Source organism: Geotrypetes seraphini, chromosome 9, assembly GCF_902459505.1.
Source record: "Geotrypetes seraphini chromosome 9, aGeoSer1.1, whole genome shotgun sequence".
In the NCBI taxonomy this organism is placed as follows: Eukaryota; Metazoa; Chordata; class Amphibia; order Gymnophiona; family Dermophiidae; genus Geotrypetes; species Geotrypetes seraphini.
The window spans coordinates 24,854,273-24,869,546 of NC_047092.1; the positions used below are offsets into that span (position 1 = coordinate 24,854,273).

The 15,274-nt window shown below is 43.2% G+C and overlaps 1 protein-coding gene across 6 annotated transcripts in view; it reads left to right on the forward strand.

Annotated features, from left to right (window-relative positions):
* MAGI2 (membrane associated guanylate kinase, WW and PDZ domain containing 2) overlaps nt 1–15,274 on the forward strand; it is a 1,098,994-nt gene that overhangs the window by 859,497 nt on the left and 224,223 nt on the right. For all 6 annotated transcript variants that reach the window (XM_033957935.1, XM_033957936.1, XM_033957930.1 and 3 more), the window contains exon 10: nt 11,490–12,128. In XM_033957935.1, the coding sequence (XP_033813826.1) occupies nt 11,490–12,128 (639 nt within the window). The remainder of the gene's footprint in view (nt 1–11,489; nt 12,129–15,274) is intronic.

Sequence of the window (15,274 nt, forward strand, 5' to 3'; positions counted from 1 at the left end):
TGCATGTGTAATAGTACAGTTTAATGTATAGAATCGCCCTTTTAGTAACCCTGGGACCAAAAATGTTTCTGAGCTGTGGAACCATCAAACTTGCACCGGGGACAGTCACTTGTATCATGCTCTATGGTCTGCATTAGTTCTCGCTTCTCATAGGCAGGAGAGGTCTGACCAATAAAGCTGAATCAACCATGCCCGGTTTGTATTTTGATTTAGGGATATCCAATGCTTTATGCCTTAGAGTTGGGTCAGTTATGAAGCTTTCGTTATGAGTGAAAGGGCAGGGAAAGCTCGATAGAGTGAACCACACTGTTTATTTCTGCTTTCTAATGTTGATTCTCCTGGGATAAATGCTAGCCTTGAAAAGGGTTAAATATTAAACCCAAGAAAAATGTGACATGCTTTCAAAAAAGACTTAATAGCAAAAAAGTAAACAAAGGTTGGTATATTCAAAAGTGAATGGTTTTTCTGAAATACCTCAGCCCCACCACTCCACCGCTGTGTTTGCTTCAAAACCGCGGGAGATTTACGTGGCAACTCATCATAGGTATTAAATTTATCTAAATGCTGTGGCAATTTTTCAATATTATTATCATTTTTGTAAACTAAAATAATGTATTTTTAATATAGTGTATATACTTAGCTTTTAACCACACAGCTGGACCTGGGAGTCTGACCCGACATGTTTCGCACAAACAGTGCTGTTTCAAGGATTTCCCGAGGCCGCCGTTGTCAACGAAACATGTCGGGTCAGACTCCCAGGTCCAGCTGTGTGGTTAAAAGCTAAGTATATACACTATATTAAAAATACATTATTTTAGTTTACAAAAATGATAATAATATTGAAAAATTGCCACAGCATTTAGATAAATTTAATACCTATGATGAGTAGCCACGTAAATCTCCCGCGGTTTTGAAGCAAACACAGCGGTGGAGTGGTGGGGCTGAGGTATTTCAGAAAAACCATTCACTTTTGAATATACCAACCTTTGTTTACTTTTTTGCTATTATTGAAGAAGGGTTGGTTTTAGAAATAATAACTAATATACTGGTATTGGACTAAAGCTAGTTCAAAAAAAGACTTGGCACTCGCATGATATGGTACTTTTGCAATACATGAGGTGGGATGGACTAGTTTAAAATTCTAGCCAAACATGAGTACATAGATTTTTGTGTGTGTTTTGTGTTGCATTGTTCTGTCAAGATGTTTTGTTGAATGATGTCCCCGGCTGTCAGTGAACAAAGGACATATGAAATCTCTTTTAATGTTAGGCTTTGCACCAGTTGTTTTGTCTGGCATTCAGAAAGTGAGTCTCTGAAGCATCTTTCACATAAAAAAATATATATATATATATGTTTTTCCGATATAGAAATGTTATGCTGCTCCTTGAACCTTTCACCGTGAAGGCTTTATGGATCTCTGAGCAGCCCTTTCCATTTTAGTGGTGCTTTAATTTGACGGGGATCTATTTGTCATACTATTAAACATATCTGTTTTAAAGCTAATGGCAGAGCGCTCACGTCCAAAGCTTTGAAGGATATTGCTTTTCTAGATGTGCACTCATGGGCTGCCTACGTTTACTAGAAATGTCTACCTTTACTTCTAGAAAGCCCTAATAATTTGTCTTTTATTAGCTTTGGATGTTAACAGATAACTGTAAAGTATACTGTACAGTGCCTTTTGCAATTTGCTTCTGAAAAGGGGACCTGCGTGATCTGAAGAATTCAGGCACTACAGTTTTTGTGTTGGTCTTATCGCACTGATTTTGCAATAGTTGCATTGGTTACCAATTGAGCTTCAAGATTCTGTGTTTAATTTTTTTTTTAGTTTTGAATAACGAAGGTCTTGTGACTTTGGCAACTGCATTGCATTTGTATAAGCCTTTGCATAGACTAAGATTTTCTCAGAAACGACTTTCAGACAAGTTAGATTGTTTATCTATAGCGAGTCAATGTTTCAGATTGAGGGGGTGAAGAGATGGAATGAACAATTCTTATGTAATTATTAAGTTCTCGACAATTCTTATGTAATGCTTACGACAATTCTTAATGTAATGTTACAACTCTTGTAACCTCCTGACAACTCTTGTGTAATCCGCCTTGAACCGCAAGGTAATGGTGGAATAGAAATTACTAATGTAATGTAAAAGAGACCATAGGCCATTATTGAGATAGCTTGGAGAAATCTACTGCTTATTCCTAGAATAAGCAGCATAAAATCTGCTTTACTAGCTAGGTACTTGGCTTGATGGGCCAGTATGGCAATTCTTATGTTTTTATGTGAGCCAAGTATAGAACAACCAAGCCATTGTGACATAACTGATGAGTTTGGCTCTTAGGCATTGGTGGAATGACATCACAATATGACATCACAATATGAGCTCTGGAATGTTGCTACTCTTTGGGTTTCTGTTTGGTACTTGTGACCTGGGTTGGCCTCTGTTGGAAACAGGATACTGAGCTTGATGGACATTCGGTCTGTCCCAGTATGTCAATTATTATGTTCTTGTGATTATTGCATTGCTGCATGTTATTAATGATTATATTAGCCAACTAAAGCAGTATGCAATTTTTGGATGATTTTCTGTATGTTTTGCCTTGTGTGCTGTTTTGTTCTGCATGTATTAATAACATGTACCTTGATTAGAACTGTGGGATAAAGCGGAATGCGGGCTATAAATATTTTAAATAAATAAATAAGTAGCATACACCCTAATTATATATATATAGCACTCAAAATTGTGCATGTGATTTAATTGTTTAAGGAGCCAGTTAGCAATAATTGGAATTTATGCATCCATCTTTACAGTCGCTATTCTATGAAGATGTGCATGTAAATTTTTACATGTGGATCCGAAAAGGGATATGGCCATGGGAGGGATGTGGATGGGTCAGGAGTGTTTCTAGGATTTGCGCACAGTATTATAGAATTTGGGGGGATCTGTGCCTTATTTAGGTTTGGGGATTTATACCAAGGTTCAGTTGAGGTAAATCCTTGTACCCAAAATTGGGTGCAAATCCTGACACTAAGCCCTATTTTATAAAAGGCACCCAACTTGGAGTGCTGTTTATAGAACAGTGCTTAATGCATGGGTTTGTTTCTTTTGGGTTTTGGGGGTAACCAAATTTAGGCACCATTTATGGAATTGAATCCATAGAACTTAAATGAAAAGGGGTACACTTATGGATGGAGCATGGGCGCATCTTCCACCCACATGTACAACTTACAGAATACTGTAAGTTATGTGTACCCTTGCCACATTTACATGGCCACAGTTATGCCAGGCCTGTGGCTGATATAACTATGGGTAGATCAGTGGCGTGTAGTGAGGGCTTTCAGGGAATTCAGTGAACCCCCAACTTTACAGCCCTGTGTTTTTGTTTGTTTGTTTACTTTTTGCATGCTGCAGTTTGCTTTGTTGAGTAAGCAGCCTTCTAAACCAGTCGAACTGCATCAAGCAAAAAGTAACCCCTCCCAAAAAAGCAGGGCTCTTGGGGTGGGGATTCTCCGAATCCTCCTGAAGGCCCTGACCGTACTGATCTGAATTTGATTGGCTGAGCAGCAGCTGCCTGTTGCCTGCTCAACCAATAGAATTCAGAGCAGTACCCTCAGGGCCTTTAGGGGATGGGGTGAATCCCCTGAAGGCCCTGACTGCATGCCACTGGGATATATACATAATAAGAATAATAGCTTTATTTATATCCCATCATACCTTTTCAGTTCAAGACAGTATACAACAAGTGGAGCTGTAAGTACAGTGACGTTACATCAATTAGATTTGGGAGGAATAGATAGACAGAAAGGTGACTGGGAGAAAAGAGGGAACAGATGTGTAAGGCATGGTAGGTGTTAAGCAGAATTGAAGGGTCAGATAAATCTGTTGAACAGGTGGGTTTTTAGTGATTTTCTGAATGAATGGTATGTTAGTGAGTTCAGAATGAAGTCACTTAAGGTGTTGTTCCAGATCCCTGCTTGAATGGAGAGTGTCCTGTTAAGGAATCTTTTGAATTTGCATCGTTTGGGGGAAGGAAGTGTGAACAGTAGTGTTCTGCGTGAAAAACAGAGTTTGTCCTGTAGGGTGAGGTGTTTCAGGAGGTAGGTGGGTGAGGTGTTTCAGGAGGTAGGTGGGTGCGATGCCGAAGAGAGTCTTGAAGCAGAGGCAACCAAATTTGAAGATAATTCTGGCCTCGATAGGTAGCCAGTGAAGTTTCTTGTAGTATGGGGTGATGTGGGCGGATTTTTTCAAACCAAATATTAGTCGAACGGCTGTGTTCTGGATATGTCTCAGTTTCTTGATGGTTTTTTAATATGTTAAGTGTGCAGATGCCAGGTTAGAGTAATATTCTGTGATGGAATCCAGGTGCCCAGATGGCATTATAGAAAAGGCTCTTACTGAATGGCATTGGGGCAAATAAAAAGAGGCAACCCCTTATAGAATTACCCACTTAATACAGTAGCCACACCAGCTGAATATTAGCCTAAATATTTATTTCATTGTCATTGCTTTTTTTAGGGTAATTCACCTGATTTTAGCATCCTTGATAATCTTCCATCTAGGCACAAGGAGATAAATTTTAAATCACCATCAAAAAAATACCAGAATACCAGGGAATGTTTTGGTACAGAAAGATGATGGACAGTTTCATACTTCCATTTAGTGGAAGCCAGTGGAATGCAACAGTTGGAGTTTTGATAGATGCCATCCTAATAATTTAAGAAAAGTCTTACCTGCGGGCCAGTTCTTGTATTTCTTTGTCGTATCTGTTCAACTCTTCTGGAAAAGTTTTAGATCCAAGCTGGCATACTGGCCAGGTGATTACTGGAGAGATGTTATCCTATTGAGTTTATTTGCTGTAGCAATTTTTCCGAAAGAGCCCTTGTACCACACACACGAAGATCTGAACAGATGAGTTTGCGTACTTGGGCTATTCTGCTTTTGACTCCACAGATTGCCAAGATGTCAAAGAAACATTGGAATGTTTTGGTCTATTGTTCAGCTGTTCATCGGGACTCTGCATTGCCTTTACCAAAGACAGAAACATTTGTGATCAACTTATTCATTCTTATTTACTTGCATCCCATAATTATTGTGAAGAATGGCATAAGATGTGCAGCCTGTGGCAAGTTTAGCTTTTGTGTGACTGCTATAAAGTATATAGAGTGGATCAACCCGTGCACAGGGAATTATGTATAAATCGTTTTCATTGAGCAGCATATTGCAAAAAGAACAATATCAACATACATGAAGTCCACCTCATGAAAGGAACAAGTATCTAGCCAGGAAGGTTGCACTAATTCAATAATAAACCATAAAAGGAAGCAGAGAGGTAACCCACCCCTCCCCCAATCCTGTAAAACCAATAGTCCATAAAGGTAATGAGGTAATGAAAAGGTCACAAATTCAACAGTCTACTTCTCGCTGTGGTAGGGAATGAATTCCAAAACACGTTCCAGATTCTAGCGAATCGCTTTCCAGAAACAGAATCGATGTTATGTATTTAGGTAGGTTCTATCTTAAGCAAGTTTGCACAGGGAATTATATAAATTACTATATTCTATTTCCTGTGACTCATTTTTTGTGATCTACGTGATAGTGTATCCTTGCAACAAAGCAATTTTTTGGCAGCTCCTGTAGTGAGCCGTTGGCCATCTCTTGGCTATGGGTTTGGAGATGTGCAATGACTGATGAGCAATCGTGTTCCAATGCCACTATAATTCACAGCAGGGATTGTAATAGTACCGTATTTTCGCGGATATAACGCGCACGTTATACGTGATTTTACGTACCGCGCATACCCCTCGCGCGTTATATGCCTGAGCGCGGTATACAAAAGTTTTTAAACATAGTTCCCACCCCGCCCGACGCCCGATTCACCCCCCCAGCAGGACCGCTCGCACCCCCACCCCGAACGACCGCTCGCACGCGCTCCCACCCGCACCGCATCCACGATCGGAGCAAGAGGGAGCCCAAGCCCTCTTGCCCGGCCGACTCCCCGACGTCCGATACATCCCCCCCCTGCAGGACCACTCGAACCCTCACCCCGAAGGACCGCCGACTCCCCAACAATATCGGGCCAGGAGGGAGCCCAAACCCTCCTGGCCACGGCGACCCCCTAACCCCACCCCGCACTACATTACGGGCAGGAGGGATCCCAGGCCCTCCTGCCCTCGACGCAAACCCCCCCCCCCCAACGACCGCCCCCCCCAAGAACCTCCGCCCGTCCCCCAGCCGACCCGCGACCCCCCTGGCCGACCCCCACGACACCCCCACCCGCCTTCCCCGTACTTTGTGTAGTTGGGCCAGAAGGGAGCCCAAACCCTCCTGGCCACGGCGACCCCCTAACCCCACCCCGCACTACATTACAGGCAGGAGGGATCCCAGGCCCTCCTGCCCTCGACGCAAACCCCCCTCCCTCCAACGACCGCCCCCCCCAAGAACCTCCGACCGTCCCCCCAGCCGACCCGCGACCCCCCTGGCCGACCCCCACGACCCCCCCCACCCCTCTTCCCCGTACCTTTGGAAGTTGGCCGGACAGACGGGAGCCAAACCCGCCTGTCCGGCAGGCAGCCAACGAAGGAATGAGGCCGGATTGGCCCATCCGTCCTAAAGCTCCGCCTACTGGTGGGGCCTAAGGCGCGTGGGCCAATCAGAATAGGCCCTGGAGCCTTAGGTCCCACCTGGGGGCGCGGCCTGAGGCACATGGGCCAAACCCGACCATGTGTCTCAGGCCGCGCCCCCAGGTGGGACCTAAGGCTCCAGGGCCTATTCTGATTGGCCCACGCGCCTTAGGCCCCACCAGTAGGCGGAGCTTTAGGAAGGATGGGCCAATCCGGCCTCATTCCTTCGTTGGCTGCCTGCCGGACAGGCGGGTTTGGCTCCCGTCTGTCCGGCCAACTTCCAAAGGTACGGGGAAGGGGGGGGGGGGGGTCGTGGGGGTCGGCCAGGGGGGTCGCGGGTCGGCTGGGGGGGAGGGGGGTTTGCGTCGAGGGCAGGAGGGCCTGGGATCCCTCCTGCCCGTAATGTAGTGCGGGGTGGGGTTAGGGGGTCGCCGTGGCCAGGAGGATTTGGGCTTCCTCCTGGCCCAATATTGTCGGGGAGTCGGCGGTCCTTCGGGGTGGGGGTGCGAGTGGTCCTGCCGAGGGGGGAGAAGAATCGGACGTCGAGGGGGGGGCATCAGGCTTTTAGGATGGGGACAGGACTTCAAGGGGGGACAGGCAGATCTTCAAGGGGGACAGGCAGACCTTCAAGGGGGGACAGGACTTCAAGGGGGACAGGCACGGAGAGGCGGGGCAGTGCACCGAAAGTCAGGGCGGGTGAACGGTGAGTCGGGGCAACCAGAGGAGAGTCGGGGCAGTGCACCGAAAGTCAGGGTGAGTCGGGGCAACCAGATGAGAGTCGGGGAGGGCGAAAGGAGAGTCGGGGTGGCCAGAGGAGAGTCGGGGAGAGCGATATGTACTCTGTCAAGGGATTATAGAGCAACAGAATTTTGTCTTTTGCTATGTATATGCCCCAAATGATAGTGATCTGTTGTTTTTTTTTACCAATTTAACCCGATTATTATTGCCTTTTGCTCAGGTCTCTTTAATTATTGGGGGTGATTTTAATGCTGTGCATGATTCTAATTTGGATTGTACGAGGCCAGGAGGTACTATGCGTCGAATGGGGGAAAAGGAGATCCAAAAATTTAGTGAAAATCTGGAGTAGCATTTTAACTGCACCAACCCATATGTTGCATTGAGAACAATGAAATGAGTACTGTTGCACCATTGTCTTTCAGCCGCATGGAGTCACCGTACTCCCGAAGCAGGTGATGAAAGTTGATCAAGTCAGGACAGAATGACTGATGGCCTGTCACATAAGAGTTAGCACCTTAAGAGTTGTGTTAGCCGGCACTTATGCCCTTTGACAGTGATGCTGAAATATGAAGATCGATTTAAAACCGTGGAAGCAGGTAAATGAATATAAATAAATGAATGAAAAATGCTCCACTTGCAAACTAAAGAGCACTATTTCAACAGAAGAAAAGGCCTCATAGAAACATAGAAAAAGACGGCAGATAAGGGCCGCGGCCCATCTAGTCTGCCCACCCCAATGACCCTCCCCTATTTATCTCTGTGCAGAGATCCCACGTGACGATCCCATTTCTTCTTAAAATCAGGCACGCTGCTTGCCTCGATCACCTGAAGTGGAAGTCTATTCCAGCGATCAACCACTCTTTCGGTGAAAAAGTATTTCCTGGTGTCGCCTTGCAATTTCCCGCCCCTGATTTTCCATGGATGTCCTCTTGTCGCCGTCGGACCTTTGAAAAAGAAGATATCCTCTTCTACCTCGATACGGCCCGTGAGGTATTTGAACGTCTCGATCATGTCTCCCCTCTCTCTGCGTTCCTCGAGTGAGTATAGCCGTAATTTATCCAGCCGTTCCTCGTACGGGAGATCCTTGAGTCCCGAGACCATCCGGGTGGCCATTCGTGGAATGACTTAAGCCTCAGTACATCCTTGCGGTAATGAGGCCTCCAGAATTGTACGCAGTATTCCAGATGGGGCCTCACCATGGATCTATACAACGGCATAATGACTTCAGGCTTACGGCTGACGAAACTCCTCGGGTATTATCGCGGCAGAGCATAACAGCTCAAACCTCCTCCACCCACATCATCAGCCAAAAAACATCCGGAGAGAATGTACTACTACCACTACTCTAGCAGGACTGAGATTACAAGCAGCCTTTCATAGGCTATTACCTACATAATATGAAGTAATCATGATTGCTGGAGGAGGGGAGGTATGTGGAAACAAGAGATCTAAAAGTTAATTGGTATTGTTTGCAAAATAAAAATTTTAAAAAAGCATTGAAATATCAAGAGTCACAGTTTTACTCTCCACCACCCGAGAGAGGTGGTGGAGAGTAAAACGGTGACTGAGTTCAAAGAAGCGTGGGATGAACACAGAAGATTTAGAATCAGAAAATAATATTAAATATTGAACTAGGCCAGTTACTGGGCAGACTTGTACGGTCTGCGTCTGTGTATGGCCGTTTGGTGGAGGATGGGCAGGGGAGGGCTTCAATGGCTGGGAGGGTGTAGATGGGCTGGAGTAAGTCTTCACAGAGATTTCGGCAGGTGGAACCCAAGCACAGTACCGGGTAAAGCTTTGGATTCTCGCCCAGAAATAGCTAAGAAAAAAAAAAAAAAAATTTAAATTGAATCAGGTTGGGCAGACTGGATGGACCATTCAGGTCTTTATCTGCCGTCATCTACTATGTTACTATGTTATCTATTATGACCAAACTTTTGCCATAAATGCAAATGTATTCTTAAAGCTGGGAGGGGAGGATTTACATGAAAGGGTAACATAAATGGACTTGCTGACCCTCTTCCTTTTAGTACATTGAGTCCTAGTTGTATGTAGGCAGCTCAACAAGTTAATTTGTGTATTTTAGATTGAAGCAGCAATGGATAGATTAATTGGCCATAAATACAGATTTTAAATAGCACTTCAAATCCTTTTTTTTTCCACACTCAAGCAGACCAATTATTGAAGAACTGGGAACAATGCAGAACTTCCTGGAAAAATTCAGCAAGAGGAAGCTTAGCAACCAGTTCAGTTGCTAGAGGCAGGAAATCTGTAATAAGAGGGAAAAAAAAGAGAATAAGTTGTCTGATTACTGGAAGACAGAAAAGACTAGAGAGAAATCTGATTTTGTAGTTTGAATTATCTGAACCTTTTCTACACCTCCCTCCCCCCCTAAAAAAAATCTAAGCTTCACCCCAGCAAATCAAAGGGACATAAAAGCAAGAGAAGCTGTTGCATTGTGGAAATGAGAAACAACATGAGGACTCGGATGTTCACTGCTCTTCCACCTTCATAATGGCACATTTCTGAACCCTAAATATAAGGGAATGAAATTATGCCATCACATTGCATTAGAGGATAAGTCTATAAGAAAACACTTTGATTGAGGTGGCAAGAATGTATGTTCTAGTTGTGTATGCACTATTACAAGCAATCCCCAGGTTAAGAACGAGTTATATTTTTAAAGCTGTTCTTAAGTCGAATTTCTATGTAGCTCAAAACTTGTAGATTTTAAGATTCTTGCTGCTTACCTCTGCTCTCAGCTGACAAAAGGACCAACTGTCCCTAGTCTACCAGTATTCCCTCTAAGGTACAGCATGCACAACCACACACTGTTCTTAATGTGGCCATGCATCATTCCTGAATCTGCTGCAGGAAAAGTGTAGGAGCCTAGGCCACTGGAAATACTGCTCAGTGAAATCAAATGAAGCCGCAACCGTGTTCTTAAGTACAAGTTGTACTTAAGTTGGACGTCTGTAACTCGGGGACTGCCTGTATCTATTTATTTACTACCTTTTCTTGAAGAGATTTACCCATTATGAATAGTAATCAGGTACTCTCAAGTATTTTCCCTATCTGTCTTGGCAGTGAGATTGTGAATTTTATGAATGTTTACTGCTTGGAAACTGCTTAGAAATTAGGCAGTATACAAATTTTTAAAATAAATTTTTTGGGGGGTTCCATCTTTGGAGGGATTCAGAATATTTTGGGTATCTTAAGACATAAGTCTGGCTGTTCAAAAAAAAAAATAGAGGAATTGCATTTATTTTGAATAGCTAGAATTTAGCTGTGTATCGTAGATTCAGACTTAAGAGAACAACTTTATGGTTGAAAAAGACTCATCCTGCCCACTTGTGAAAGAAATAATTGTAATTGCTGTAGTTGCTGCTAATTTTTTTCAGCCTGTTAGGACGATGTGGGCTTCTGACAGGCTTTTATTGGAAGTTCCTTCATTCAAGACAATTAGGTTGGAGATTTGCAGGGCATCTATTTTTAAACTTGATGGGCCCCAAATTGTGGAACAGTCTAGTTCCAGGTCTGTGTAGACTGACAAACTTTGCTGCTTTTAAGAAAGAATTAAAAACAACACTGTTTCTTCCATTTTATGAAACAGGTTGATGATAAGAGATATTTGCTGATTGTGCATAGCCTGATGCGTTTTTGGTTTTTGTTTCCCTACCTAGTCTTGTGTACTATAAATTGATATTGTGAATGTTTTATTTTGTAAACTGCATAGAATTTGGAGATTTGAGGTCTATAAGTAATATAAATAAAATGAATTATTTGTATTTTAGGTTATTAAATTAATAATGTGCTATGCATTTTAGAAAGAGTGGGAGTGTTTAGGCATCTGTTTTTATTTCAGCTTCCATTTGGCTATGAAGTAATATCTAGATTTTGACAAACCAGGAAATTATTATTTTTACTGGGGGGGGGGGGGGGGTTGGCAGTGCTCTGTAACCTTGAGATACCTCCCATGAATGTAGATATTGTTCTAATTGATTTTTGTCTTAGCTTGCAGGAGAATAAAAAGAGCCCTTTTTGACTGGTCTCATAAAAAATTCAATTCAATTCCTTTATGTCAAAAGTAATTGACGTTAACTCATGTTGTCAATCATTTTTCTTCTCCTTGTAGGTGATGTCATTGTCTATATTAATGAAGTTTGTGTCCTTGGGCATACTCATGCAGATGTGGTCAAACTCTTCCAGTCTGTTCCCATTGGACAGAGTGTCAACCTGGTGCTATGTCGTGGATACCCTTTGCCCTTTGATCCTGAAGATCCTGCCAGCAGCATGGTGTCACCACTTTCAGTAATAGAGAGACCACCGGTAGTGGTAAATGGAAGAAATAACTATGAAACTTATTTGGAATACATTTCTAGGACCTCTCAGTCTGTTCCAGATGTAGCAGATCGACCACCACACTCTTTGCACTCCATTCCAGCAGATAGTCAGCTTGATAGCACGTTCCCACCACCACCTATCCATGATGATAATATTTCAATGGCTTCTTCTGGGGCCACACAAGCTGAACTCATGACCTTAACCATTGTGAAAGGGGCCCAGGGCTTTGGCTTCACCATAGCAGACAGTCCCACGGGACAGAGAGTAAAGCAAATTCTAGACATCCAGGGGTGCCCCGGTTTGTGTGAAGGTGACCTCATTGTCGAGATCAACCAGCAGAATGTACAGAACCTGAACCATGCAGAAGTAGTGGATATACTTAAAGAATGTCCTGTTGGAAGTGATACTTCCTTGATTATCCATCGAGGAGGTAAGTCAAGAAAGTCTATATAATTGCAAGAACTTGTCTGAAAGGTTCCTTGTCAAGAGAATTAGTCATAGTTACTGTGATATTCATCTACAGGGCATTTCTTTGACTATATGTCCTTTGATATCAACTATTGAAAGGCCATCTAGGTGGGGAAGGGGATGTCCAAGTCAGGACATGCACAGTTTCCCAAGTATTTGACAAAAGGCTTACTATACTCGGAGCCTTTTGTAAAATATGCAGAAGGATGTAGTGAAATTCATGTGTAGTTTTCAGCATGTACAGTTGAGAACAGCAATTTTATGAAAGAATGTGTTCAGAAAAGAGCATCATTACTCAAAATTTTTAATGCAAATGTGCTGGTACTTACATGTTGCGTAAGAGCTGAATTTCACTAAATTTGTTATCTAGGAAAAGCAAATCAAGGAGTTAAGCTAAAAATATCTTGATGTTTAAAATATATATATATATATAATTTTGAGGTAGTTTTAAATGTCAGAGAAGCAAGCACGGTGCCTTCCAATTACTCATGTGAACCTCAAGTCCAAACCAGCAGTTATCTGGTATACCCAAACTGGAGCAAGTGAAAATGCCAACATCTAGAAATATATGCAAACTCTTCTGGCCTGCATAGGCTGCACCAACAACCATATTGACCATGTAGACACAATGCGGGCAATTCTGTAACTAGGCACCCGCATTTGGGTGCCCCGAAGACGTGTGGTAGGAGTCTAATCTATAATGGAACCTAGATGCAACAGTGTCAGGATTCCCGTTATCTAGGTGCACGTACTTACATCACCTGTTGAGCCAGCTTAAGTGGTGGATACCTAAATGTGGTTGGCCACTTAAATAGCCCACCCGTGCTCCACCCCTGGGTATGCCTACCTTGAAATATGACCTACAGGTGTAAGTTAAACAGGTCTTTTGCAAAACAGTACTTAGGCAAAATGCAACTTTTCCCTCCGGATTCGCGATGGATACGAGCAAAACTAGGCTGTGAATACAAAAAAAAAAAGCGAATAATTTTGTCTTTATTATTTGTGGGTTTTTTGTTAAATCCCTCGCGAATATGATGAAATTGCAAATAAAAATCTAGGTTCATATTTGCGATTGCTTTTGAAAACCAAGTTTTTTATTGCAGTTTTTGCATTTTAGTGCACAGTAACTGTACATTGTTAAAGCTTTGCTGATATACAGTGCAGTAGCATGTACCTGGAACTTATCTTCAAGGCTTGGGGGTTCAGGCTGTGAAAACGAATTTCAGGCGACCCGTCAAAAGAACGCAAGACAAATGCGCCCTGCCGCTTTCAGGCCTTTCCTCTCTGCACGGGTGAATCTAGTGCTGTGAAAATGCGAACTTCTCTCTCTCTGCACGGTGAATCACGCTTTCTGGCCGTCCCCTGTGCACTTTCGCTGAAGCAATTGCTGGGAAAAACACGACAAAATTTTTTTACGGCACTCCTGGATGATGTCATTTGTGGGAGGAGCCAGCGAGGAAAAAAACCCCGCGAAAACTGAAGTCGCGAGTCCTAAAACTGCGAATCCGGAGGGAAAAGTGTACTAACATTAACAAGTACATGGGCGCACATACTCACATATATGTAATCTGAACATTTAAACATGAGTATCTAGTGCGAAGCGTATGTAGGGGGTAGGGTTTAAGGCAGGAGTGATGCTATAACTGTAAGAGTTGCAGGCCACACAGGTGTCTAGAGACTGGTGGTGATAAATTGTTGAAATGGTAGGGGGGATACATATTGAGGGGGTGGTTTGGGGGTGGGGTTGGATAGATACTAGAGCAGTGATTCCCAACCCTGTCCTGGAGGAACACCAGGCCAATCGGGTTTTCAGGCTAGCCCTAATGAATATGCATGAGAGAGATTTGCATATGATGGAAGTGATAGGCATGCAAATTTGCTTCATGCATATTCATTAGGGCTAGCCTGAAAACCCAATTGGCCTGGTGTTCCTCCAGGACAGGGTTGGGAACCACTGTACTAGAGGATGGGTAAGGGAAGAGACAAAATAATAAATGAATTCTAGTTTTATAACTGTGCATTTCTATTGATATGTGGCCTTTGTTGAGTTTATAGAATTGCTCTCATTGAGTATTTGCACTTGTAAATCCTGCTATCAAAACCTGCACAGTCTTGCTGAAATCATCTCCATTGATTACCTACCTCCAAAATAGTTAATTGACAGCTTTTTATTTGTGCAAGTTAGTTTTGAAGTCATATTTGATTTACCATTTTTAATTCATTTTGAGATAGAGCATTCATGAACCTCTGCAAACTTGAGCGGGAAATTAAAATTATGTTTGCTTTTCAGTAATTCTAGCTGAGAATAAAACATAGGCTAAGGATACTGAATAGCAAAATAAATACAGGTACAATGAATCCCTGTCCCTAAAGACTTGTGAAATTGAGACCTTTATTCTCAAAGAACCTTTTTTTTTTTTACCATTGTTTGCCTGTAAAAAAAAAAAAAATCTTTCTGAATTGGTTTCTAATTCCTATCGGTTAATGCGCAGAAAATTACTAAGCAGGTAGAACAAGATTTAGGCCTCCTTTTACGAAACTGCGATAGCAGTTTCCAACGTGGGGAGCCGCGCTGCTCCCGATGCTCATTGAGTTCCTATGAGCGTCATGAGCAGCGCGGGCTATTCAGCACGGCTACCCGTGCTAGAAACTGTTATCGCAGTTTCGGAAAAGAGGGAGTTAGTGCACAATGACCATTGGCATGGGCCTACAGTAATGACTAGTGCATGCTAAAAACAGCCAGTTCACTAGAACAGTGGTTCCCAACCCTGTCCTGGAGGACCACCAGGCCAATCGGGTTTTCAGGACAGCCCTAATGAATATGCATGAGAGAGATTTGCATATAATGGAAGTGACAGGCATGCAAATCTGCTCCATGCATATTCATTAGGGCTAGCCTGAAAACCCGATTGGCCTGGTGGTCCTCCAGGACAGGGTTGGGAACCACTGCACTAGAATATCCTGAACTAAGGGCTCCTTGTACTAAGCTGCAGTAGAGTTTTTAGCACGCACTGCAAAAGCTGGCGTTAGTTTTTCTGTGTAGAACGGGGGTGAGCATGCATTGCAAATTAGCGCGCACTAACCCCCGTGCTACGCAGAAAAACTAAC